Source organism: Manis javanica, chromosome 9 (genome assembly GCF_040802235.1).
Source record: "Manis javanica isolate MJ-LG chromosome 9, MJ_LKY, whole genome shotgun sequence".
Classification (NCBI taxonomy): domain Eukaryota; kingdom Metazoa; phylum Chordata; class Mammalia; order Pholidota; family Manidae; genus Manis; species Manis javanica.
In genome coordinates, this window is record NC_133164.1 from 90,493,925 (window position 1) to 90,519,160 (window position 25,236).

The following is a 25,236-nucleotide window of genomic DNA, read 5'->3' on the forward strand; positions in this document are numbered from 1 at the left end:
TAGTGGCTGCCTATAGCGGTGAGGGGAGAGAGGACTGATTAAAAAGGCCTACCAGGGAAATTTTCTGGGGCTCTTGGAAATACTATTTTGATCGGTGTGGTGGCCACATAGGTATACACATATGTAGAAAGTCATTGATCTGTACTCTTATAATTTATTCATTTTATCGTATGCAAATCATACCTCAAAGTATTTTTAAAAGGAAGGGAAAAAAGCACTACTGATTACTGCTGATAGAAGCTACAGGCAGTTCACATCTCTAGAATACTGAGTGAACCACGCCACACTATGCGCTGGAGAGTACAAAGTAACACACTCCGTTTTTGCTCTCTTATTGCTTTAAATAAAATGCAGGGGCCAAGAAAAACACTAACCTAACCAAGCCACTCCTCTGTTTGAAGTTATTTGCTGGAATTGAGAAGCCTGGATTGCCCAGATGCCATTAAGTCTGTGCCAGGCACTGTGCTCGGCGTTTTACGACCATGGTCTCACTGAATCCTTATAACAATTCCATCAGGTAAGACCAAACCCAGTTTGGGAAAACAGGGTTAAAAAAACACTTTTCTGATGAGGTTAACAATCCTTGTGAATACATCTTGACAATCCTCCACGTACGACAGGAAGGGACGGTGCTTCCACTAAGTCATCAATATCCTCCCCACGTCTCCTGCTCTCCTCAAATACAATGCAATGCGGGTGGTTCTTTAACCAGATCCATGTCCAAAGTAAGGAAAAAAGTGTTCAGTTGCACCACAGACCATCATCTACCTCAACGCCCGAGGCTCAGCTCCAACCCGCTCAACCCCACGCATGCGCTCTCGTCCACCCCGCAAGACTCTGCGCACGCGCAGATCGGGAGAGCGACGGTGTACCTGTGCAAAGTTAGAAGTCGACACTTTTTTCTTCTTACTGGCGCTATAACCCCCAGCGTTGTTGCCGTTGTGGGAAGGACTGGCTGGCCTCTTCTTGCTGTTCCGGGTTACACCCGGAGTGGAAATGGTGGCCACAATTGGAATTTGAGCTGCCATTTCTTCCCTGAGTCTATCTCCTCCCCACCCCCGCCTCTTTCCCTGTGCGACCGGGGAACTTCCGGCTCGCTGTTACTTCCGACTTAATGCTTGAAAACCCGGACTGGACTCCTAAAGCGTTCGCCGACTACTCTCGGCCAAGTTTAAAAGGCGGAGGTCTGAGCGGTCCATTCCCTTGGAACGTGGAAGTCCCCACAGGGCGGCTTCCAGCTGCTCGCGGTCCTGACCTAGGCACGTCCCTGGAAATACCCAGTGATTAAAGAATAGAACAGCTCATGATCTTTTTTAAATAACTGGTTTTTAAAAAAGTAGTAACCATGCTGTTTTCTCTCTTTTTAAGTTAGAAGACTGATGACTTCTGATGTCTGTAAGAATAAAGGTAAGGCTATTCTCAGCGAAACAGACCACCCACCAACTGCTGGCTTTCCCTTTGGTCGCTGCCTTCTCGTGGAGAAGTTAGTGTATCAGTGGTGCCCATATGGACTTGAGGGGTTCAGTGGTTCTTAACCTTTAGGGGACCCAAACTCCTTCAAGCGCGTAATTCCTCTCCCAGACGATGTATATGGGCAAAGGCAAAACTTGACACACAGATTTCAGGGAGTTCACAGATCTGCTAAACCCTAGTAATGAACTTTGGTGGAACACCTTCTAACTCCTTGCCACATACTACTCTGCTTCTTCAGAACCTTTATGACATAAACTACATGGTTTATAATGGTTGGTTAACGTCTTTTTGGCTCCTGCTAGAATGTAAGTTCTATGAAGGAAGGCCAGTAATGTTTTGTTCACTTACCTTTCCCAGGTCACAGTGCCTTGCTAGTTGCTGCTACATTATAAACATTCTTTTTTTTTAAATTTTGTTATTATTACTGTACAATTACATGAGCAATATTATGGTTACTAGACTCCCCCTATTATCAAGTCCCCACCACATACCCCATTACAGTCACTGTCGATCAGCATAGTAAGATGCTATAGAATCACTACTTGTCTTCTTTGTGTTATACTGCCTTCCCCATATCCACCCCCCACTATATTATGTATGCTAATCGTAATGCCCCTTTTCCCCCCTTATCCCTTGCTTCCTACCCAACTTCCCCAGTTCCTTTCCCTTTGGTAACTGTTAGTCCATTCTTGGGTTCTGTCAGTCTTCTGCTGTTTTGTTCCTTCAGTGTTTTCTTTGTTCTTATACTCCACAGATGAATGAAATCATTTGATACTTGTCTTTCTCTGCCTGGCTTATTTCACTGAGTGTAATATCCTCTAGCTCCATCCATGTTGTTGCAAATGGTAGGATTTGTTTTCTTTTTATGGCTGAATAATATTCCATCGTGTATATGTACCACATCTTCTTTATCCATTCATCTACTGATGGACACTTAGGTTGCTTCCATTTCTTGGCTATTGTAAATAATGCTGTGATAAACATAGGGGTGATTGTCTTTTTCAAACTGGGCTGCTGCATTCTTAGGGTAAATTCCTAAGAGTGGAATTCCTGGGTCAAATGGTATTTCTATTTTGAGTTTTTTGAGGAACCTCCATACTGCTTTCCACAATGGTTGAACTAATTTACATTAAACATTCTTTTAAATGAAGTATTTAATAAACGAATGAATCTTGTGCCATAACTAGCTGAAGCTATTGTGTTCTAATACAAGAAAGTGGCATATATTGATGCCGGGGTTCTTGTTTGTAGAGTCGAAGAATGAATTTAGCAAACACCCAAGGTAGGAGAGCCAGGGAGAGGCTTTTGAAAGATACAGTGAGAGGACAGAGCTCCTGGCATGAGCCAGGAAGAGACAAGAGAGCCTGTGATGGTGTGCTGTCTAGGGGATTTATAGGCAGTTGAGAGACTAAGGGCCAGGGATGCTGACCTGCTAAATGGTCCCCAAATGTTTATCTTTGAAGAGACACTAAGTTTTTTATCAGTCTTCTGGATTATTTTGCAGAGTTAAATTTACTACTCTGATTCTTTCCCAGAATAGCAGCCTCTTGGTTTGGGAGCACATTAATCAAGACTGCCTGTCCTGCTCCTAAGGTGGGCTGGGTTATTGTCTGTTTGCTGAAGAGTAAGTTAAGTATCTTACTTCTTAACTTCCTGGGTGTTAAAATGCAATTTTATCTTTAAGGTGGAATCTTTCCTGCCTTTTACTATGTTGTTTACAACTGGGCCTGCCTGTTATATTAATTGCCCAGGTTATGTGTATTACTTGATTAGGGGCTGGAGGAGGAAAAGCAGCATCTGGGTACAGTTAAAGAAGATAAGCTGGGCCTTTGAGCAGGCTAAAGTAAATTTTACAATAGCCTCTTTTAATTGACACAATGAAGTCATGGGCTATGCTGAGGTATTTTCTTATCTGGGAGATGTTCAAACATTCCAGGCCAAGTTACTCCTGGCTTTTTAGTTTTAACTAATCTCACTGAAGAATGCTTATATTCCTAGTTTGATATTTTACTTTAGAGAATTAATGTGACTCTGACTTTGCTTAATTGTTTAATACAGAATTTTGGTAGGGGTCTTTTTCCAGAGGCCCTCACCCTACTCTGACTACACCCACGGTCCCTGTTTTAATATGAATCTGTATATTTGAAGGAAATAGGCTGCAGAATGACTTAGAGGTTAAGAGAAAACAGGGAAACGAGCAATAATGTTGCTAAGGTCTTTTCTTTGGAGAAAGGAATAACCACCTAGCATTGAACTGTTCTTTTCCATGCCTCCATCCCTATCCTCACAGAAATCTAATCTTCCTTATTCCTTATCTCAGTGACTGAGAACACCAAACAGCCAATCACCTAAGCCAGAAACTAGGTTTTGCCTCTAGGCCCACCCTTCCTTGTGTCCCATCTTTCTCCCATTCTGGTCAGCCATCTCCTCAGCTCAGTTCTTTCCATCACTCCTAGCCTGGCGATTCCATCACCCCTCATCTGGATCCCTGCTTCCTGGTGGAAGTTTGGGTCTCCACCTTTTCTTGTCCTCCCTCATCCCAGGCCATCCTTTACACTGGCTGCCAAAATGGGCTATCTAAAGCACAAATCTAATCCTTATGTTCTTCAGAGCTCTTTTACCTTCAGGGTGAAACCGAAAGAGCCTTTGCCTTGGCATATAAGGTCCTTAATAACTGGACTGTGCCACTTTCTCTTGCTTCATTTCCAACACTTAGTCTAGTCCCTTATGCTTCAGCCAGGAACTAACACTGTTTCCTAAAGTGTACATCGTCCTCTTAGCTCATACTTATGTTTCCATTATTTCCTTTCCTAGGAATGCTTAGCTCCTTTGTCTTAGTTCAGATGCTACTTCCAGTGAAAAGCTGTTGTCTGATGCACCCTCTTTTCTGCTTTCTTTCCTTTTCCTCCGCTGTGCACCCATCTCTGATGGCACTGAGCACAGGCCACCTTTGGGTCCATCCTATAATCCCTTAGTAAATGCTTATTGAGTGCAAATACTAATTCTCTACTTACAAGGAGTCAGACACGTGAATGCACCACCATCTGGTTTCCTATTGCTGAACTGAGTCTTGATCTTTTCTGATCCCTTTCTTTCCCTTGGGATCTGGAATACCACCATTCGTTTATTTTCCTGTTTCCTAACTACTTACCCTCTCTCCAGCAGTCTTCTTCCACAAAATGGGTTTTAATACTATGGGTGTTTAAAAAACATCCTAGAGATTTTTCAAGATACAAGTTATGTAGTCATTCCTCCAGCAGATGCACATTTTTAAAGTTTCCCAGGTGATTCTAATGCTCAGCATGTTTGGAACAATGCTCTTCCTGCTCACTCCTTACACACAGAGAGTTCCTTGGTGCTTGGTCAAAGACTCTTTACCTTCCTCAGTCTTTATTTTCCCCAGCTGTTCAGCAGCTCTTGGACCTGGGTTACCATCTAAATGCAGACCACTTTCATATTTGCATCTCTTATCTTGATCTTTCTCCGAAGATGCATACCCAGATATAAAATTCCCTGCTCAGATATAAACTCAGGATGCTTACAGGCATCTCACACTCAGCAGGACAAAACCAGAGTTTGTAATTCTCCCTGCTTCTCTAAAACACGTTCCTCCTTCAATATTTTCTGTCTCAGTAAATGCCACCATTGTCTACCAGATGTTCAAAGAAAAACCCCAGAAGTCATCCTTGGCTCCTCCCCTTTCTCCACCTCCGTGCCATAAACCTATTCCAGCCAGCTTCATCTCTCTCAGACTCCACCTTCACCTTATTTGTCTCCCTGCTTCCAACCTTCAGTCCCTTCAACCCAGTCACTACATGAAATTCCAGATGACCTCTTTAACAATACAAACATGCATATTTAATCATGCTCTAAACTTAACACACTTCAGTGGCTTCCCATGTTCCCTAGAATGAAGTCCAATGTCCATAACATGGTTTCAAAGGCATTCAGAGACCTGCCTGTCTCTGCATCCTTGCCTCTCTCCTCACTCTCCATACTCCAGTCCAGGTTTCACTTTTGTCAGTTCCACCAACCAGATGTGCTCCCTCTTCCCTTAGGGCCAGTACTCACACCACTCCAGGAAACTGCTTTGGTCTCATACCACCTTTCTGTGGTCTCACTGCCTTCCACCCATCCTTCCTATCTTGGCTGACATGCTATTTTTTTAGCCTTCAATATCCGTCTGGTCTAGTTAAAACTCCTTGTCCCATGTTCCTATCAGTCTCAGTCATTTAGTATCTACTGATCATCTGTTATATGCCAAGCCCTATAGAAAGAAAAGGTCATATAGAAAAGTCCCTGTTGTCAAGGAGCCCCCAGTTAACAGGGGAACAGAGACATTAGATTTGTCTTCTCAGCTGAACATAAACTTCCCTGTGGGCAGCTGCCAGAGGCATCAAGGATTGAGTGGCAGAGCACCAACAGATGATAGCCACAGGAGATGAGAGAAATGCAGGAGGGCATCTACTCAAGGGAAACAAAAGCTTTGTGATTGCAGAGAGACCTATTCCACGTCCACCTCAGTGGCACCAGTGACTGCAGTGCTGGCACATGTGGGTGTTCCAAGCACTCTGCTGCATGTATAACTCATATGCTCCCATATCTTTTGCTAAGATAAATTCACACTGGTGACCCACATGCTGCTGGCTTGTGTGATGAGCAGGGCCTACCCCTAAGTCCCCTCCTAGTTATTCCTAAGAACTTGCAGGGTGTGTCCCACCGTTGCTATAGTGGCGAACCCTCTTGAGCATTTCCTCTCCAGCTTCCTTGCACTACCTGCTGCTCCTTTGTCCCTCACCAAGCCACACCTCCTTTGACGAGAGCCACTGGGGCTTCCACTGGAAGGCTAACGCCATCACTTTGGCCTGTCAATGAGGCAGCAGCAGCTAGTCTTGCTCCCATTATGACTTGATGATTAAGAATGAACAGTGTCCGCGTTAAGCTAGCCCCTATTATTTGAGATATTACTTTCTCTCAAAAATCTCAAGAAACACAATGGATATCTGTGGTCATGCTACTGCATGGAAGACACACTGTTTTCTCTTGAAAATTTGTGTGAAGTATGCTAGTCATTGCACATTTCTGCCCCATTTGATAGAGAACTCCTTAGTAATATGAAAAAACTTTGAAGCTGTAGTCAGTGCCCTCAGAATCCCCAACTCACAGCCATTGCAAGAGGCAGCAGTGTGTGATGCACATGCTGAACTATGAAGATGTACAGCGCCAAACAAACCCACTGCAGTGAGAGGTACGGAGCCCTTAGAGGTCACTGCAGTCCTCTTTGGAGAGTGTGGTGGGGAGAAGCATTCACCTGGGGGCAGAGGGGAGCCTAACTGCTCCTTCCTCTTTGGATATCATTTGTCAGGAAGCTTCTTTGATCTTTGTTCCCATCCTTTAAATCAAGTGAGATGTCCCTACAAGGAGCCACTTGCAGCAGCTTGTTTCCTCCATCACAGACCACACTGTAAAGTATGGAAATGCCTGTGGGTTGTAGGCTTACTTGGGCAGAGACAGTTTCTCCTTCACCACTGTTTTTAGACCATTGCAGGACCTCAGAGACAAAGTCAGCATTGCAGAGTCAGTGAAGATCTGCTGAATGCCTCATTATTTAAACAGTCATTGTCTAGAAGGAGAGAGCTTGGGCCAGTGGGGGCTTGTGGGGGAGGGGAGGCTTGGTTCATGTAGTTATTTGCTTATCTGCTTATCTTTTTTCTGACAGATGCATGGAAATATTTAAAGGAAGGAAAGAGTGAGTGATTGAAAATAGGCCTGACCCTAACCTTTGCAGGGTCCAAGGCAGGCATATACATGGAGGTATACATACCATGTGTCTTGATATTTAAATGTGCAAATCAAGCTAATAAACTGTAAAATAAAATTCAATCTTTCTGTCTTGGCAAACATACTTTTGTAGGTCCGAAGGCCAGAGCTGGATTTAGAATTCTCAGATTCCTTGGAGTTCTGCTTTGGATATGGTAGGTGGGGGAGGCATTCAAGTGCTTACCCCATTCCTTTTCACTCCTTGCTCCACTAAGCATTGTGAGGTGACACATGTGCACACTTGTGGAAACCCCAGCAAAAACATACAACTTCATCCTTCTTCACCCTCATGAATAGCTTCCTCTTTACCTCACCTCAGACCTGGCAGTCTACACACTGGAACCAGGAACAAGGCCCACAGAGGCCCACAGAAGCAGGCACAGGGCCATTTGGGCAGGAGATTCTGGGGTCACCAAGCCCCACAGCATGTTGTAGAAGAGAGGAGGCATGGACCCAGGTGAGCACATGTCCCAGCCTCCACAGACTCCTTGCTTGGGGCAGAAGGGTATGACCAGAAGAGGGCCCTCTTGTCTGGGCCAGGGACTAGTCCTGAGAAAGCAACAGATGAGGAGTAAAAGGGAGGGGCAGGGAGCTTGGGCTTCCCTTGAAGCTAGGGTTGGGAAGGACAGGGAAAGGCAGGTGAGGTGAAGAGCATGGAGACCCATTTTTGGGTAAGGGAGCTGGAAGTTGATGTGATTTCTATTTCTTAGCCTGGGGTTATCAGTGAAGCGGGAGGTAGCATTACGTGCTAGGTGGAAGGATGGGGGCAGAGGCTTGGGAAAAATTATAGAAAACTTTGGAAAAGCCAGTGTTTAACAGTATCATGAGAAAGAGCTGAGAAGGAAACTGTGAGAAGCCTGCTGGCGGTGCAGAGGGCCTGCCAGACTGCCCACATCTGTTTGTGCAGGCTGGGCACAGCCCAACTCTGGGCTGCACCTTTTACACTGACTGCAATGTGAATGACAACCCCTCAAGTCAGGCTTTGAACCTCTTGCACAGTCATACCTGGTGGACCCGGGCTTAGGCAATCTCCTCTCTGAATTTTGTCCTCAACAATTAATATTGTTTAGAAAAGTTTGAAGGAGAGAAAATAGAAAATAGTTTTAAGAGCACTTATGCTTACTGGAATTACTTCTTAAATCCATACCTGCTATATAAACACTAATTTAATATTATAAATACTGCCCAGAAAGTCTGACAAAGTGGGATACTTATATTTAATTCTGAGAGCCAGGTTTATGCTCCCAGGATGGTATTTTCCCCATCCTTGTAACCCATCCCAGTGAACCCTGCTCTGAGTGCTGGTCCTTCCCTCCTCTCTTACTAGAAGCCCCACCTATTACTTAAAATGAATTATTATTTTAACACTTTGTGCGTACCACAGAGAAAGAAAACAATGGTAATTACTATAATTCACCCATCTTTGAGACTCCTTCCCTATTGCTCTCCTCAAACTTCAAATTTGTTAATCCCCAGTCTGTGACACCTAACTTCTTGAATTGCCAGCCTGCTTCGATTTTCTCCCTGTATCATGTTTCCTAATTCTGTTGCTGTCTTGTTGATTATTTTTGATATCATTAATATACAATTATATGAGCAACATTGTGGTTACTAGATTCCCCCCATTATCAAGTCCCCACCACATACCCCATTACAGTCACTGTCCATCAGTGTAGTAAGATGCTGTAGAATCACTACTTGTCTTCTCTGTGCTGTACTGCCTTCCCCATGCCCCCCACCACCATTACATTATGTGTGCTAATTCTGTTGTTGATTTTTGTATGTTTTTATCACGACTGACATTTTGTTTCCATTGCTGCACTTGCCCTTTGAGACGGTACTGGAGAAAGTCAATCCAAATGCTTTGGGGACGATTGGTTGTAAAATAAAACAGAGATGATATGGAGGCTCAGAGATATTCATTTTCTCAGTTCACAAAAAAATTGTCAAAAGACTCTAAGAAGCTGAGGCATCCTCCAGGGGGCCCTTTACTCCATGTCTTCACAAAATGCTGTTCCTGCTCCAAGGCAGGTGAACCAACCAGACCAGCTCTAAGAGTGTATCCCACCCCTTGGGGTAGGGCCAGAGAAGGAGTGGACAGTCAGGGAGAGACCCATTCTGAGCAAAGGGATAGTGTCAACCACCTTCTTCCCTCATAAGACACTGGAGAGAACCTATGGGGCACAGAAGCCACCTTGTCCAAGGAAGCCTGGCTTGCTGATGAGGCTCCTGCCTGCTATTGTTTTGAAGAGCATGAAATGGAACATGTGGTTGTGCTTTCATTTTTTTTTAGAAAACCAGTCACTCTATAAAGTCTCAAAAGTACATAAGATGTCCTCTAACTGATCTCCTTATCTTCCCTTTTTAACTCTCACCAGGCACTTGAATGTCGAATGGGTTCACCACATGCAGCCATGCTGCTCTTCCTCTCGGGATGCTTGGAGGACTGCACCCTATCCCAGCCTGGCTTAGTTCCTGCCTTGGCTCCTCTAAGCCCAGTCCCTGGACCTGGCTTCTGCCCCGTTGCCTTAGCTCATGTTTGTAAGATAAATTCTAGCCGAAATAAGCAGGCGATGAGAGGCAACAAAGGGCCAGGCAGTTTATTTGAGCGCAATTTCCAGGTGATGTTCCTCAGTCTGGGTATTACAGGCTGGGGAAGTCACACTCGGTCAGGGAGGTGGGGGCTTATAAGGGGCTAGGAGGGGGAGGAGTGGGCAAGCTATCCTAGGGGGCGTGGAGAGGTATGATTGGTTAAAGGTGACATAATAGACAACTAGAAACTTTTTTTCCTTCCAAGAGGGAGGAGGCTGACATCTGGGTCTTAGTTGGCACATCAGAAAGATAGAATTCAGGAAGAGCTGTCCCCTTTTCATATAAGACACAGACCTTGGGGTCTGTTCTGTTCTCCTTTTATGGTATCTCTCTGTTCTGTTTGCATGTCCTTGTTTTTCCTTCCTCCAGCCTAACAATGTTCACTTTTGCAACTCCCTGACCCTGTTGTGGAGCTCTTTCTGAAATGCTCCATTTGGTTGCCCACCTACTTCCACTAAGGACCTGAACTTTCTTTAAGTACTGGGAATCATTGGTGAATTAAACATCTGAACATTTGTGCCCCATCTGTTTTGTCTCATGGAGTGATAATGGTATCTCTAAAGCTGTGTGCTCTTCTTTCTCATCTCTCACAGGGTGACTTTTGATAGTTCAGGGAGCAAATAGGAAGTAGGATCTTTTTGTCTCTAATACAAAGAAGTTCTCATGAGTTATAATTGCTGTATAAGGCCTTTTCCTCTATTCTAAAAGGCCCTACACTAATATGCAGGTTGAGTTCTTGCCATCTGATTTTCATTTCTGTCATTAATGAGTCAGTTTTAGACATCTCTCTCAGCACATTCATATACTTAGCAGATTTTCTGTTTCTAACATGCTGTCGCCTTAAGATCCCCAAAGGTATTAGAAATATGTCTAAAACCATCACAGTTGCCCAAGAATGCTGAGTTTACAGGACCAGTGGCATGAGCTTCAGCATGTGGACTTTGGGAGCTTTAGTTTCAAGGACTTTTTAATTTTATTAAGGTATCATTGATATACATTCTTATGAAGGTTTCATATGAAAAACATTGCCATATTTTCAAGTCCCCCCCATACCCCACTGCAGCCACAGAGTCACTACTTGTCTTCTCCGTGCTACACTGTCTTCCCCGTGACGCCCGACACAACATGTGTACCAATCTTAATACCCCTCAATCTCCTCTCCTTCCCTCTCCACCCACCCTTCCCCAACCCTCCCCTTTGGTAACCATTAGTCCCTTCTTGGAGTCTTGAGTCTGCTGCTGTTTTGTTACTTCAGTTTTGCTTCATTGTTATATTCCACAAATGAGGGAAATCATTCAGTACTTGTCTTTCTCCACCTGGCTTATTTCACTGAGCATAATACCCTCTAGCTCCATCCATGTTGTTGCAAATGGTAGGATTTGTTTTCTTCTTATGGCTGAAGAATGTTCCATTGTGTATATGTACCACATCTTCTTTATCCATTCATCTACTGATGGACACTTACATTGCTTCCATGTTTTAGATATTGTAAATAGTGCTGCAATAAACATAGGGGTGCATATATCTTTTAGAATTTGAGATCTTGTTTCCTTTGGGTAAATTCCTAGGAGTGGAGTTCTCGGATCAAATGGTATTTCTATTTTTAGTTTTTTGAGGAACCTCCATATTGCTTTCCACAATGGTTGAACTAATTTACACTCCTACCAGTAGTATAGGAAGGTTCCCCTTTCTCCATATCCTCGCCAGCATTTGTTATTGTTTGTCTTTTGGATGTTGGCTCATCTTTCCAGCTCTGGTCTCTGTGCTTGGTCTCTCTGCTCACTCGGGTCCCCACAGCTCCATGATGGTCCATGCTGCAGGCCTCATGCTGTTTTCTTGGCTCAGTAATCCACCAGGGTCCAGTTCAGATACATCTTCATGTGAATGCTATCCACTTGCTCTCCACTCTTACCTACAGGCAGAATTAATTGCTTGAGGGTAAATTTCTAAAACCATACTTTTGTTTGCTTGATCACATACTATTAAAAGAAATCTTTAGGACTTATTAATAAAATAGGCTTTCATTTCAAAAACAGAGTGAATTTGAAACTCATTTCCATCATTGGAGACTCAGTATTTCAAAGGGCAGTGAGCATTTGTTCTGATGGCCCAAATCCAAGCTCTCAGCAGTTTTTAAAATATACATGTTTACCATCCAAACCCACAAAGTCTCTAAATACTGTCTCTGTTTCTAGTTCCCCACTTTTCTCATCCTTGTTTCTCCACATATATAATCTTGATGTCTCTTGGATCTGCTTCTGGTCCTAACTTGGCCTTGGTCTCCTGGCTATTTGGTTTCTCCTGACTATTTCTTTTTCCTACCTTTCCTGTTGTTTTTCTAATCCATTTCTTGCTGTCAGAACTTTGGTTGGCTCAGCATTAGGTCACACAGTTCTTGGCAATCATAGTTGAAAAGGACAGCAGCTCTCAAAAACTTTCCTAGTCACAAAGCCCCACCCTAGTGAGGGCATTGGGGAAGATGCCACATTTTTACTTCTTGCTCCAGAGAAAGCCAGCTCAGCCACATGGCTGCATAGTCATCCCCTTCTTACATAATCCCTGGAGACCAGCTGTTAGCCTAAGGCTAACATACGCAGGTGCCTTGAGCCCTGATCTTGAGTGTCAGAGGCACTTAGCTCACACATGCTCCTGCTCCAGTAGCCACCTAGATTATAATGCAGGTTAACTGAAAATGTCCATGTAGATTGTATGTGTTTATATTTTTCTGCCTATTAGTTTAAAAACTATTTTGGGATTAAGTAACAATTTTACCTTAAAAGTCCAATTTTGTATTTTTACAATTCTTCAGTTTACCATACATTCAGGTATTAGTTCTTTAGCTGTCACCACCTTTATATTTTACATACCTGAAGAAAACAAATCCAATTCTCCATCCCAAATATACCCACCTAAAATCGGAAAACATACCTTCCTCTGACAAATGATCTTCCAGATCTATTTTCCTCTCTTGCCCTGCTTTCTGCCTGAGGGCTGAACCAGTGGACAGATCAAGGGCTCTCTCATGGTCTGGTGCTCAGCTGATTCAGCCAATGGGGAGACCCAGCAGGAGATGGTGTGAGGTCAGGATATTTATTCCCTTAGTCCCTCTGGGCATGGTCATCTAGGAAGCTATATCTCAACTGGAGGACCCAGTTCTTCTCAAGGAAGCCTTCTCTGTGCAGCTTTCTCCTTCCAGGTTCCCAGAACTATCCCAGAGAGGTGTACTCTCCCACATGAAATTGGGGTGTGGTTTCCTGATGCCAAGCCATACCTCTCTGCACTGTTCCTTCATTAAACCCTCCATGATTTTTTTAACTTGAGTATGTCAACAATTGCCTGATGATAAACTTGAAAACTGTTTGAAATCCTCATTCAGAAATAATAACGGGTTTACAATGTCACAACACATTTGAGTATATAGACACCCTTAAGTAATCTCATAACAAAGGTGAGCAACCAACTCGAATGGGAACATGGTGAGAAATCCTTCGATTTCACTCAGGCAGTTGCATCTCAAATATATCACTTATTTAAGGTAACAGTCCCATAATGACCACAACTCAATGCCCTACTGCTGTAAATCCTGTACTGGGATTGACTAAAGTCTTCTTTCTCCTATTTTTAAAAATTTATTTTTTAATTGAGGTATAATTGACATATAACATTGTATCAGTTTCAGATGCACAACAATGATTCAATATTTAAATATATTGCAAAATGATCATCACAAGAAGTCTATTAACATCTGTCACCATTTGCAGTTTAAAATTTTTTCTTGTGATAGAACTTTTAAGACACACTTTCTTAGCAACTTTCAAATATGCAACACAGTATTATTAACTGTAGTCACCATGCTGTTTATTACATTTCCGTGGCTTATTTATTGTATAACTAGAGTTTTTGGCTTTTGAGCATTTCACCCTTCCCACCCTTCACCCATTTCACACATTCCCCACCACGCTCTGCCTCTGGCAACTCCAGTGTGTTCTCTTTAACTATGAGCTCAGTTTTGTTTTTGTTTTTGTCTTTAGATTCTACATATAAATGAGTTCATACAGAATTGGTCTTTCTCTGACTTATTTTACTCAGCATGATGCTTTCAAGGTCCATCCATATTGTTAAGAAAGGCAAAATTTCGGTATTTTATTATATATAATAATATATATGGAATATTATTCAGTCATAAAAAGAAGGAAATACATATATGTGTATCTATATGTATGTATGTATGTATGTATGTAGGTGCCACATTTTCTCTTTCCTTTCATCCATCAATGGATACTGAAGTTGTTGCCATATCTTGTCTATTATAAATAATGCTGCAATAATCGTAGTAGTGCATGTATATATTCAAATTGGTGTTTATGTTTTCTCTGGGTAAATACCCAGGAATGAAATTGCTCCATCATATGGTAGCTCTATTTTTAATTTTTTTAAGGAAACTCCGTCCTGTTTTCTATAGTGCATGCATCAATTTATATTCCAGCCAACAGTGCCCAAAGACTCCTTTTTCATTCTTATTTCTTGTCTTTTTGATAATAGCTGTTAGAGGTAAATATCTCATTGTGGCTTTGATTTGCATTTCCCTGATGATTAGTGATATGGAGTACCTTCTCATCTACCTGTTGGCAATCTATATATCTTCTTTGGGAAAATGTCTATTCAGATTTTCTACCTATCTTTAACTTGGAATTTTTTCCTATTGAGTTGTATAAATTCTTTATGTATTTTAGATATTAACCCCTTATCAGATATATGATTTGCAAACAAATGTGTTCTCCCATTCAGTAGGTTGCCTTTTATTTTGTTGATGATTTTCTCTGCTTTGCAGAAGTTTTTTAGTTTCACATAGTCCCACTCGGTTATTTTTGCTCTGATTGCCTTTGCCTTTAGTTTCAAATTCAAAAAACCATTGCCAAGATTGATGACAAGGAGTTGACTGCCTGTGTTTTCTTCTAGAAGTTTTGTGGTTTCAGGTCTTAAATTCAAGTCTTTAATTCATTTTGAGTTAATTTTTGTGTGTGGTTTAAGATGGGGTCCAGTTTCATTCTTTTGCATGTAGCTGTCCAGTTTTCCCACCACTTATTGAAGAGACTGTCCTTTCTCCACTGTATATTTTCACTCCTTTGTTGTGCATTAACTGGCCATACATGCATGAGTTTCTTTCCAGGCTCTCAATTCTGTTCCTTTGATCTATGTGTCTGTTTCTGTGCCATGCTGTTTTGACTATACACAGTTTTGATTACTACAGTTTTGTAATATAGCTTAAAATCAGGGAACATGATGCCTCTAACTATGTTCTTCCTTCTCAAGATTGCTTTGGCTATTCTGGATCTTTGGTTAAAGTGAAAAAAGGATTATAAAATTACTACAAAAGGAGTAAATACTATCAATATTGTTTTGAAATATGTTTTAAATCACACCTGAAATGTGGAATTGGAGTCTTAAAAATTGGAATCTTAAACTTTCTCTCCTTCTCCATGAAGCATAGGGGTATGCAGGATTGTGATTTTATGCCTCCAGCATAAACAACTCCATTTCACCCTGTTCAGCTGGTTGGTGAAGTTTAGGGGAGGCCAAGTTTCAGCCTGAGAACCAAGCCTCCAAAAGTCCCCAGGCATTCTATATCCTGAGCATATCCTGCTTGTTGGGACCTGTGCCCAACATGTCACATGCATTCCCATCTGTCCTCAGCTGATTCCTATGGTCCCACAGGCCTTATAGTTCCATGTGACCACTGGGTCTCTCCTCCTCACCTGCCTTCAGGTCTGGTTTGTTTTGGGCTCCTTAATTTCATGATGGCTACAGGCTACAAATACAAGCAGACAGCACCTTACTTGAAAGGAGACATGCAGAGGACACCAACAAAATTTACATGGGCCTTCCCTCAGCTAAATGGGCCTTCCCTCGGCTAACCAAGGTCACCAAGTTATGAACCGTGACTGCCCCATAATACCAGGGTGACTTGCTTCCTGCCCAAACCATGATATGCCTTTCAAAGACCATATGCCCCATCTGTTTTGTCTCATGGAGTAATAATTGTATCTCTAAAGCTGTTTGCTCTTCTTTCTCATCTCTCACTGGGTGACTTTTGATAGTTCAGGGAACAAATAGGAAGTAGGATCTTTTTGTCTCTCAGAGGCTTCGGGGTGGCTCTGGGTTCTCAGCTACAATCATGGTGATCCCACAGAAGCCCCTGTGAGGAACTGAGCTCTCTGCCAGGCCAAGGTGTGGAAATGTTAACTCCTTCCATGACACAGGAATTCACCCTGCATAAATCTGAGCCAGGTTCAACATAGTTGTCAGTTGTCTGCATAGGCCACATTGACCATCAAGTTATTTCCTTATGACTTGACTGTGTATCTTACAACACTGAATTTTAGAGAGCTCTCCTGCACATAGCATTACGGCTGGTGTTATTATGTGAGCATTATTAACTACAAGTCAGGCTGTTTTCGACAGTATCCTAATGGAGGAGGAAAGGTGGGGTTTTCAGCAGCCCCAACACTCCTTTGCCCTATCAGGTGGCCCTTCGAGGCCTGCAGTGCTTACTGACCCGTTTTCCTGCCATGGGTTCATGGTCCTATGCACAGGAACTCCTCAGCCAGGCCTCTTGAACAGGCAACACCTCTCAGCCAGAAATTCCCACTCAGGTTTCCTGCTCTGTTCTACAAAATGCAAAGTGCTTAGGCCCAGCCAGATCCAGGCCCTCCAGGAGAGCTGTGAGCTGGACCTTGGCCCATCAAAGACACTCACTGCACAGAGAGAAGTAATCATGTTCTCAGAGGTCTAATTCTAAGAGAAAATGTTGCTTCTATTGATGTTGGCTATGATGCCCCTGCAGCCCCAACCCAGGCTGCATTTTTGTGATGTGGGAGTAAGAAGTATTTAGCTCTGCATCACCTGCCTCATCCCAAGGCTGGGCATCATGACTTACACATGCACATATATATACACACATACACATAGCACACATGCTTTCACACACACATATGCACACATGTACACAATTGCACATAATGAGCCCATACTCATATACTTACATATACATACATCACACACACACATACATACAAATACACACACACCACTAGCCACTAGCAGTGGCTCTCTCTGTTGCCCAAAAAGAGTGGCATCAGTTCTGATTCAGTCTTTTCACACACACCCCATCTCCCTGTGATGGAAAGTTAGTGAGGCAGGGGGTAGTGCCCATTGGTCCAGCTCATCCCCATCATTTTGAGGTGCTATTAAATAAATAACCTCTAGTTTAAGAAGCGGAATGGTCAGGATTTAGGATTTGTTTCCTTGTGGCCGAGGCAAGTGTGTTCCTGAGAATCATGCCTCTTCTTCTGGCTGTGGACTCATCCAGGACAGAGATGCTTTCTGGCTTTTTTATTTTTATATTTTGATGGTTTGTTTTGTCCCAAATCCCAATCACAGGCAGGTGGTAGATGCCTGGTTTTAATGAATGGATAAAAGACTGGGTAAACAAACTCAGTAATTAAAGGTGATGACTTAAGTAATGGTGAAGATGACCACAAAAAAAAGATATTTGGAAGCATAGATGAGAGATGATGTGAGAATAAAGTGGCTTGATAAATATTTCATTTTACCTTTTTTCTTCCTCTTAATAACTCAAGTATGCAAAGAAAAGTTTATTTTTTTAAGCAATAAATTAACTGCTGGCTTCTAGTGAAGCTTCCTGGCTGGTGAAGATCACGGGCCCTCCCTGCTGAATGTCCTCCTCCTCCCCAGGTTACGTAACACTAGGGTATGTGTATAGTGGAAGAAAACCAGCTCTTGTCTGCTGCCCCCAAATGGCATCTTCAGGACCTGGGTTTCTTTGCAGCATCTGTTCTAAGGGTACCTTGGGGAGTGGTGGACATCTGGGCCAAGGCAACCTGTGGTCCATGTTCCCAAGCAGGATCACAGGCTCCAGGTATCCAGGATCCAGGCTGTAAGTAGGGTCCCCTGGAGCCAGGCTCTAAAGAGCACCAGGTTGGTGACAAATTGGAGTGACATTCAAATTACTGACAGCAACATGTATGCTAAACAAGACATCTGTCTGTACAACCAGGTCTGGCTTGTGGCCTCCAGTTGCCAGTCTTATGTCTTAGGGAAAAGCTCAAGCCTTATGGAAATGGGTTACCTCTGTAATTCTCCTAAGGATATATTTAGGGATATATCCTCTAGAGGATGCCATGCAGCTCGGTGCAGGTCTCTGTAGTTTCAGACCCCCACAGAGAGCTGTCTGTGTGCATCTCCATCTCTCCTGCCTTCCCTTGCACATCCTCATATGCTCAAAAGCATCCCCAACAGAACCAACAGAGAGAGCTGAAATGACCTTGCACCTTCAGCCCCATGTCCAGATGAAAGAGGAGGATGGACATTCAAATGGAAGAGTTCACTGAAAGAGAAGTGTTGTCAGTGCTCAGAGGGAGGTGGCCTTTGTTAGGTGCTGCGGTGGACTGAGAGGTGGAGGAGTAGGACACTTCCCATAACCCTTCCTCCCTGCGATGCTGCGAAGCCAACCCTGAGCAGAGAGGAGGAGAGATTCAGGATTGGATGTGGGGGAGGGAGGGTTGGCATTTTAAATTAAATGGCACTGGATATCTATAACCACTAAAGTAAAAAGCATGAGATGTCAAGGAATCATGAGTGGAAATTCAACTAAATATGCTTAAAGACAGAAAAAGAAGGTAAAATAAAGCCACTTCCTGTTTATGCCCCAGCAGGCTCAGCCTACTAAATAGGGCAACTTTCTCCCACCCCTGGAAACTCCATCTTCTCTGGGGAATATTCTTCTTGCTTTGTGTTCATTCCAAACTATCTGGGTGTGACCTAAGACTTTTGGAAGGTAAAGTCAGTCTGATTTAGAAGTTACTTTACTTGCTTGCCTGCTGCATCCTTCCCAGAGGGAAATTAGGACAGGGCCAACACCACCTCAGACAAGAAGCTGGGAAAAGGGAAACCATAGGAAGGGAAAAATATGTAGCGATTACTCTCAGAAACCACAGCCGAGACACACCAGTCAAAACCAAAAACCAGTGTGATAAAGAGCAGTGCTCAAGCAAGGAGGCAGCCTTGGCTTCTTGAAATCCTTAAGTGACAGGGGTCCATGGGCTCCTTCAGCTCCCACAACACCCTTGGCTTTTAGAGCAGCCAGAGGCTCTCTATCTGGGGCCCCAGTTCTCCCAGCTGTCAAAACAGACACCAGGAGCTGGTTCCAGCAGCCTCACACAGTGGCATGGAGTCAAATGCAATTTCATGGCCTTGAATGAGAAAAAGAAATTCTGAAAACTGCATGAAGCCACTCTGTACCTAAAATTTCCCTAGTCATCATCACTGCCAATTACCAAGGCTCTTTGGTTACCTCTGTAATTCTCCTAAAGATATATTTAGGGCATTCATGCTTTGTAACTCTCCTTGGGACTTTGCAATACAGTATTCTGCTAATTTTAAACATGCACAGTCCTAGCATACAAACAAGTTATGTTCCAAAAGTAGATTTGCAGGTTGGTTAGTTGGCTCTCAGAGTTCAGTTTCACATAAAAACTGTGCTAAATCAAATCTATGATACCTGTGCAGTCAAACTAGTAGAAAACAATACTGTTGCAGTATAATAATGAGGTCAAACAAGAAAAAGAAATGTAATGTATATTAAAATTGTGTATTTAATGTGTATATAAAAATGTATATTAAAATTGAAACTAAGTAATTGTACATTGACTAGCTTAAATCCAGGTACTTTTAAATCCCCCACAATGCTTGAATGCTGCTGTTTCCTACGTCTCAGAGCTTTGCGCTGGGCATAAAACAAGGCTTACAAGGGGGGATGTGGAAAATTGTGATGGAAATTTCTGGCAGAATTTGGAACAACTCACATATTCCTCTCTAGGACTTCCCGGAGTCAGCCTCCTCAACCACCTCTGTCCATTGACCACTTCCTGGCTCCCCTCCCTTCACATATTCCCCATCTTCCCCCAACTGTACCATGGATGAGAGCCATGTGTAAGGTGTTTAGGTTTAGGGGAAGGGAGCGGTGACATTTCTACATTTAAATTTACTAAAATAATTTAACTGGCAAAAAAAAAGTTGCAAGTTCACCATTGCCATGTTGGTTCTAACCCAGCCTGAACTGAAGTGGGCAGGTGAGCTTTGGTGGTACCACGTCGGGACTGAGGGGCTCATTGGTCCATTCTACATCAGCCTCTTTCTGCACCTAGCATGGGTTTCCTCATTTAGGGCTAAAGACCACATGGTCAGGAGAGGCTACACAATTTGAGAGGCCCAGTACAAGATGAGAAAATGTAGTTCCCCTTGTTCAAAAACTATTAAGAATATCAAGGCAGTGACAGCAGAGCATTAAGTCAAGCACTGGGCACCTATACTGTGTTACTGCACAGGCTACAACCCTTGCAGCCAGCCATGAAGGTGGCAACAACTGAGGGACCACCTTGACACCCCTGGGTCAGGTCCTACTTACTGTCCAGATTTCCCAGGTGACTTTCTTCAGCCTCCCTCCATGGTGTGGACCATGCATGGCCCCCTAATAAAGGCACCTCTGGCTCCTGGCCTTAGAGACTCCTTTTGGCCCGAAGGTCCCACATCTGTCTAGCTAAGCAGATACTTCTCTAACCAGCACTTACACTCTATCTCTCACTGTGGCCCTGCACAAAACTTCCCCTAATACAAGCTTTCAAAAACAGGAACACAGTGCTCTGGGGCAAAGGCAACACTATATGGCTGCAGTGGTCACACTGATTCCTTCCTGTTTCAGCATCTGCTTGTTCACTGGTCTACTTCAGCACATTGGCTGCATCCAGGCCTTTCTTTAGGTCTTTAGCCAACATTGAACTCCAGTGTGATGGTTAGTTTTATGTGTCAATTTGACTGGAACATGGGAATGACTAGATATTTGGTTAAACGTTATTCTGGGTGTGCCTATGAGGGTGTTTTTGAGTGAGATTGCCATTTGAATCAGCAGACTGAGTAAAGCCCATAACACTCCCTAATGATGATGGGCCTCATCCAATCAGTTGAAGGTCTGAATAGAACCAAAAGGCTGACCCTTCCATAACTAAGGGAGAAAACAACTCCTGCCTTGAGCTGGGACATCAGTCTGCTCCTGCCTTCAGATTCAAACTGAAACATTGACTCTTCTTGGATATGAAGCCTGCTGGCTTTCAGAGGGGATCTCACACCACCGACTCTCCTGGGTCTTCAGCTTGCTGACTGTAGACATTGGGATTTGGCAACCTCCATAATCTCATGAGCCAATTCCTTGTAACAAATTTCTATCTATCTATCTGAAATAAATGTTTGTTTTATTTGTCAATAGGATATATATATATATCTCCAGAGTCACTGTTTCTCTGGAGAGCAGTGACTAATACACCCAGTCTATACAAAAAGTACAGTTAGGGTTTAAAATGCTTATAATGAAGAGAAGAAGATGTCACTGCTCTTCAGCCAGAGGCTACCAGGAGCACACATGTAGTTGATCTGGTGGGCTTATTACTCATCACATTAAGGGACAGTGTATTCCATGGGAAACTGAATAGAATCTCTATAAAAGGGTATTAAAAAGAACCTCTTACAGGATTTGGGCTTTGGGGGTGATTGGGGAGGATCCCCAGCCTGGTTCTCAGGCATTCCTCTTCCCGCCAACCCCTGGCCTGCCCTTCCACCAAGAGGAGGGCTGAAAGCGCAACCAGGGAGGCAGATGGAGTCTCCTTTGGGCCAGATGGACAGAACAACCTCACCAGCCATCCCAGGACTAGTCCTTTCAATTTTAAGAAACATTTTAAGAAGAGAAAAACCTGGAGACCTCTCTCCCCACCTAGATGTGGTCCCCAGCCATCCCCTCTTCTTTCCTCCCTTTCTTGACCCAGTTCCCTCCTCTCCTTCTCAGCCCAATACTTTCCACTCTCCTTCTTTTCCCCTCCCCCTTGGCACATGAGATCTCCTTTACCCCTGGTAAAGTCCAACCTATGGTAACTTCCTCCTAATTTAGGCCAGTTTTCCTGTGTTACCATGGCAACCTGCTGCTACTACAGCTTTTCAGCAGTCACTTCTCCCCTATGTTTTTAATAGAAAATCAGTCCTTCCCCACTCGCCACTGCCAATTTTAGCAAAACTCCAGTCCCAGATTCTCTAATGTCTTCAAATGTTTTTAAACAACCATATCTCTTTTAAACTATTTCATGTATTTTGAATAATTTTAGATATAATGTTGTCAATTTAGTTAATTCCAAATCATCAGTACAATTCTTTCCATTGAGTGTACCTGGCTTACTTAGTGAGGGGTGGACAGGTTAAATTTGTACTTAGGCAGAAGCATTAACAGGAGCCGAATTGTGAATACTAAGCAGGGATGTGTTCAGATGGGACCATTAGTGCCTCATAGGGAAGGCAGGAGCAAACGAGAAAGCTGTCCAAAGGAAATTATCCATCCCATGTGGATCAGGCAAGAGCTTCTGGAAACAGAAGTCAGGATTCTCTCTAAGCCCTTGCTGAGCAGGTCAAAAATCTGGTACAGAGGAAAGAATATGCTCTCTGAAATCAAGCAGAATTGAGTACTCCCCTCAAATATATTATTAAACTAGCTGTGCTATGTGAGTTTACGCAGGTTTTTACCCTCTCTGAATCTCAGTAGTCTATCTTTCAAAGTTATTGGGTGATATAAAACGACTAATTCATGTAAAAGGGCTTACAGTAGTTTTTGGCACACACTCAGTCAAGAGTAGCTGCCATGTCTCTATCATGAGCAAAGTCCTCTGAGATAGCATCAAGGTGCAAAGCCAGAGCTGGAGCACAGGAAGCAGATACCAAGACCACTAGATAATCCAGCAAGCTGCACAGCTTGAATCAAAGCCAGAAATCATGGTCTTAATATAGTGAGGTTCAGTATATAACCAGAAATGAGAAGCTAAGCCATCAAGCCTCATTAGATGCCATTACAAGAGCAACATCCTAGAATTGTCAGGAAGAGGAAACTGACCCAGCAAAGAAACTACATACTGACTGCTTTCAAGGTTCTGTCCCCTTCTCCTTGGCCTGTTGTAGCATGAATGTATGTTAGGCAGGCCAAGAACCGAGAATGGAACAGTATAACAGACAGAAACTGCATGCACTCCATCTTGGAGAGCTAGCTGTGACCCAAAACAGGTTCTTGCTTAGTCCCAGAAAAGAAGGTTTAGCATACACAAAAGGGGCCATTTGACCTGGGCTAGTTCAAAAGGACCCATGAATGTGAAGTGATTCTAAGGCTCGAACTTTCAACTTTAAAAATATGACATGCAGGGAGATTCAAGATGGCGACATGAGAGGTGAGACAGAAAACTCCTCCCCAAACCACAAATAGTACAAAAATATAGTTAATTAATACAACTAATGCTAAAACAGCAACAAGAAAGAAGGCCAAATGAGACTGCATACGGACCTCATGAAGAAAGGAGACCTCACGAAACAGGGTAATGTATGAAAGCCTTAATCCGGTGGGACCCAAGCCCTTCCCCCACCCCAGCTCACTGGTGGGAGGAAGAGAAATGGAGTGGGGAGAGGGTGGAAGCTTGGGACTGCTGAACACCTAGCCCTGGAGATCTGCTTTGGGAGTACAAACCTATATTGTGTGGTGCTCTGGATGTTGGGGAGCTCAGACAGGTGGAGTGCTTGAGAGACTGAGATTCCAGCAATTTGTGGAGATGGGGATCCATATCTGGCCACTCTATGTCAGAGGAAAGGCAGGAGGTCTGAGAGGCTTCCTAGCAGTGAGAGGGCCACTGAAGGGGCGGGGTTTGCATGGAGCTTGATGCACGCAGGAGGGGAGAGCTGGACAAGGTTTGTCTGGGTGCACTTTGCAAGGTTGGTTGGGAACATTGAGGAGCTTCAGGTGCTCCAACCCCCTGGCTGGCTACTCAGCTCTGAGGCACCCCACTGTGACATGCAGCCTGCTGTGCCTTCCTCCTGGCCTGATAGCACCAGCTTGCAAATCAGCAGTCACTGTGCTGGCAAAAGGCCAGCCAGAGGGAGGCTCTGCCTACAACAGCTAGAGACACAAAGCACAGAGGCTTACACCTGTGTGCATGGCCCACTGGCTCTGACACTGGAGAAAGGCACCACAGACGGGAATCAAGAAACAGATTTTTCCTCCCCCTAGGCACCAGTTCCACTCCCCTATGACTCTCAACTTCACTCTAGGGGCAGAGCAGCTCCAGAGACTGGAGTTTCTAGGCACTAGTGGGCACCACACAGAAATATGAAATGTCAAAAGAATGTGGTTCAGACCAAAATCTCACAAACCCCAGAAAAAGGGCCTAATGAAACTGAACTCAGCAATCTTCCTGAAAGAGAGTTCAAAATAAAAATTATAAACATGCTTATGGAGGTAAGGAGAAATACTCAAGAACTCAGGAACAAATTTAAGTCAGAGATTGAATCATTAGGAAATTCCATATCTGAAATGAAACATACAATGGAGGGATTTAAAAACAGATTAGATGTAGTAGAAGAGATGGTAAATGGAACAGAAATTAGAGAAGAGGAATAGAAAGAAGCTGAGGCACAGAGAGAAAAATGAATCTCTAAGAATGAAAGAATATTGAGAGAACTGTGTGACCAATCCAAACGGAAGAATATTCGCATTATAGGGGTACCAGAAGAAGAAGACAGAGAAAAGGGATAGAAAATGTCACTGAGGAGGTAATTGCTCAAAACTTCCCCAATCTGGGGAAGGAGATAGTCTCTCAAGCCATGGAGGTGCACAGATCTCCCAACACAAGGGACCCAAGGAAGACAACATCAAGACATATAATAATTAAAATGGCAAAGGTCAAGGATAAAGACAGACTTTTAAAAGCAGCTAGGAGAGAAAAAAGATCACATAAAAAGGAAAACCCATTAGGCGAACATCAGACTTCTCAACAGAAACCTTACAGGCCAGAAAGGAGTGGCATGATATATTTAATGCAATGAAGCAGAAGGCCCCAGAAGCAAGAATACTTTATCTGCCAAGATTATCATTTACATTTGAAGGAGGGATTAAACAATTTTCAGATAAGCAAAACCTAGGAGAATTTACCTCCCACAAACCACCCCTACAGTGCATATTGGAGGGACTCCTATAGATGGAAGTATTCCTAAGGCTAAATAGATGTCACCCAAGGGATAGAAAAAGAGTACAGAATATAATTCATAACATATAAAGAATGGAGGAGGAAGAAAAAGGAGGGAAAAAAAAGAACCTTTAGGTTGTGTTTGTAATAGCAGACAAAGTGACTTAAATTAGACTGATAGTAAGGGAATTACCCTTGAAACTTTGGTAACCATTAATCTAAAGCCTGCAATGGC

At 43.3% G+C, this 25,236-nt stretch overlaps 1 protein-coding gene and 1 long non-coding RNA gene across 2 annotated transcripts in view; one reads left to right on the forward strand and one right to left on the reverse strand.

Moving 5' to 3' along the window:
* Nucleotides 1-1,090, reverse strand: part of INO80C (INO80 complex subunit C) — a 42,332-nt gene extending 41,242 nt beyond the window's left edge. The window contains exon 1 of the mRNA XM_037017502.2: nucleotides 873-1,090. Within this exon, the coding sequence (XP_036873397.1) occupies nucleotides 873-1,028 (156 nt within the window). The 5' untranslated portion in view covers nucleotides 1,029-1,090. The remainder of the gene's footprint in view (nucleotides 1-872) is intronic.
* A 16-nt stretch (nucleotides 1,091-1,106) lies between these two features.
* Nucleotides 1,107-23,346, forward strand: LOC108384944 (uncharacterized). The gene is made up of 5 exons (XR_001850169.3): nucleotides 1,107-1,259; nucleotides 1,373-1,407; nucleotides 7,193-7,287; nucleotides 7,388-7,448; nucleotides 9,672-23,346. It is a non-coding gene; the product is annotated as an uncharacterized lncRNA (long non-coding RNA).
* The last annotated feature ends 1,890 nt before the right edge of the window (nucleotides 23,347-25,236 follow it).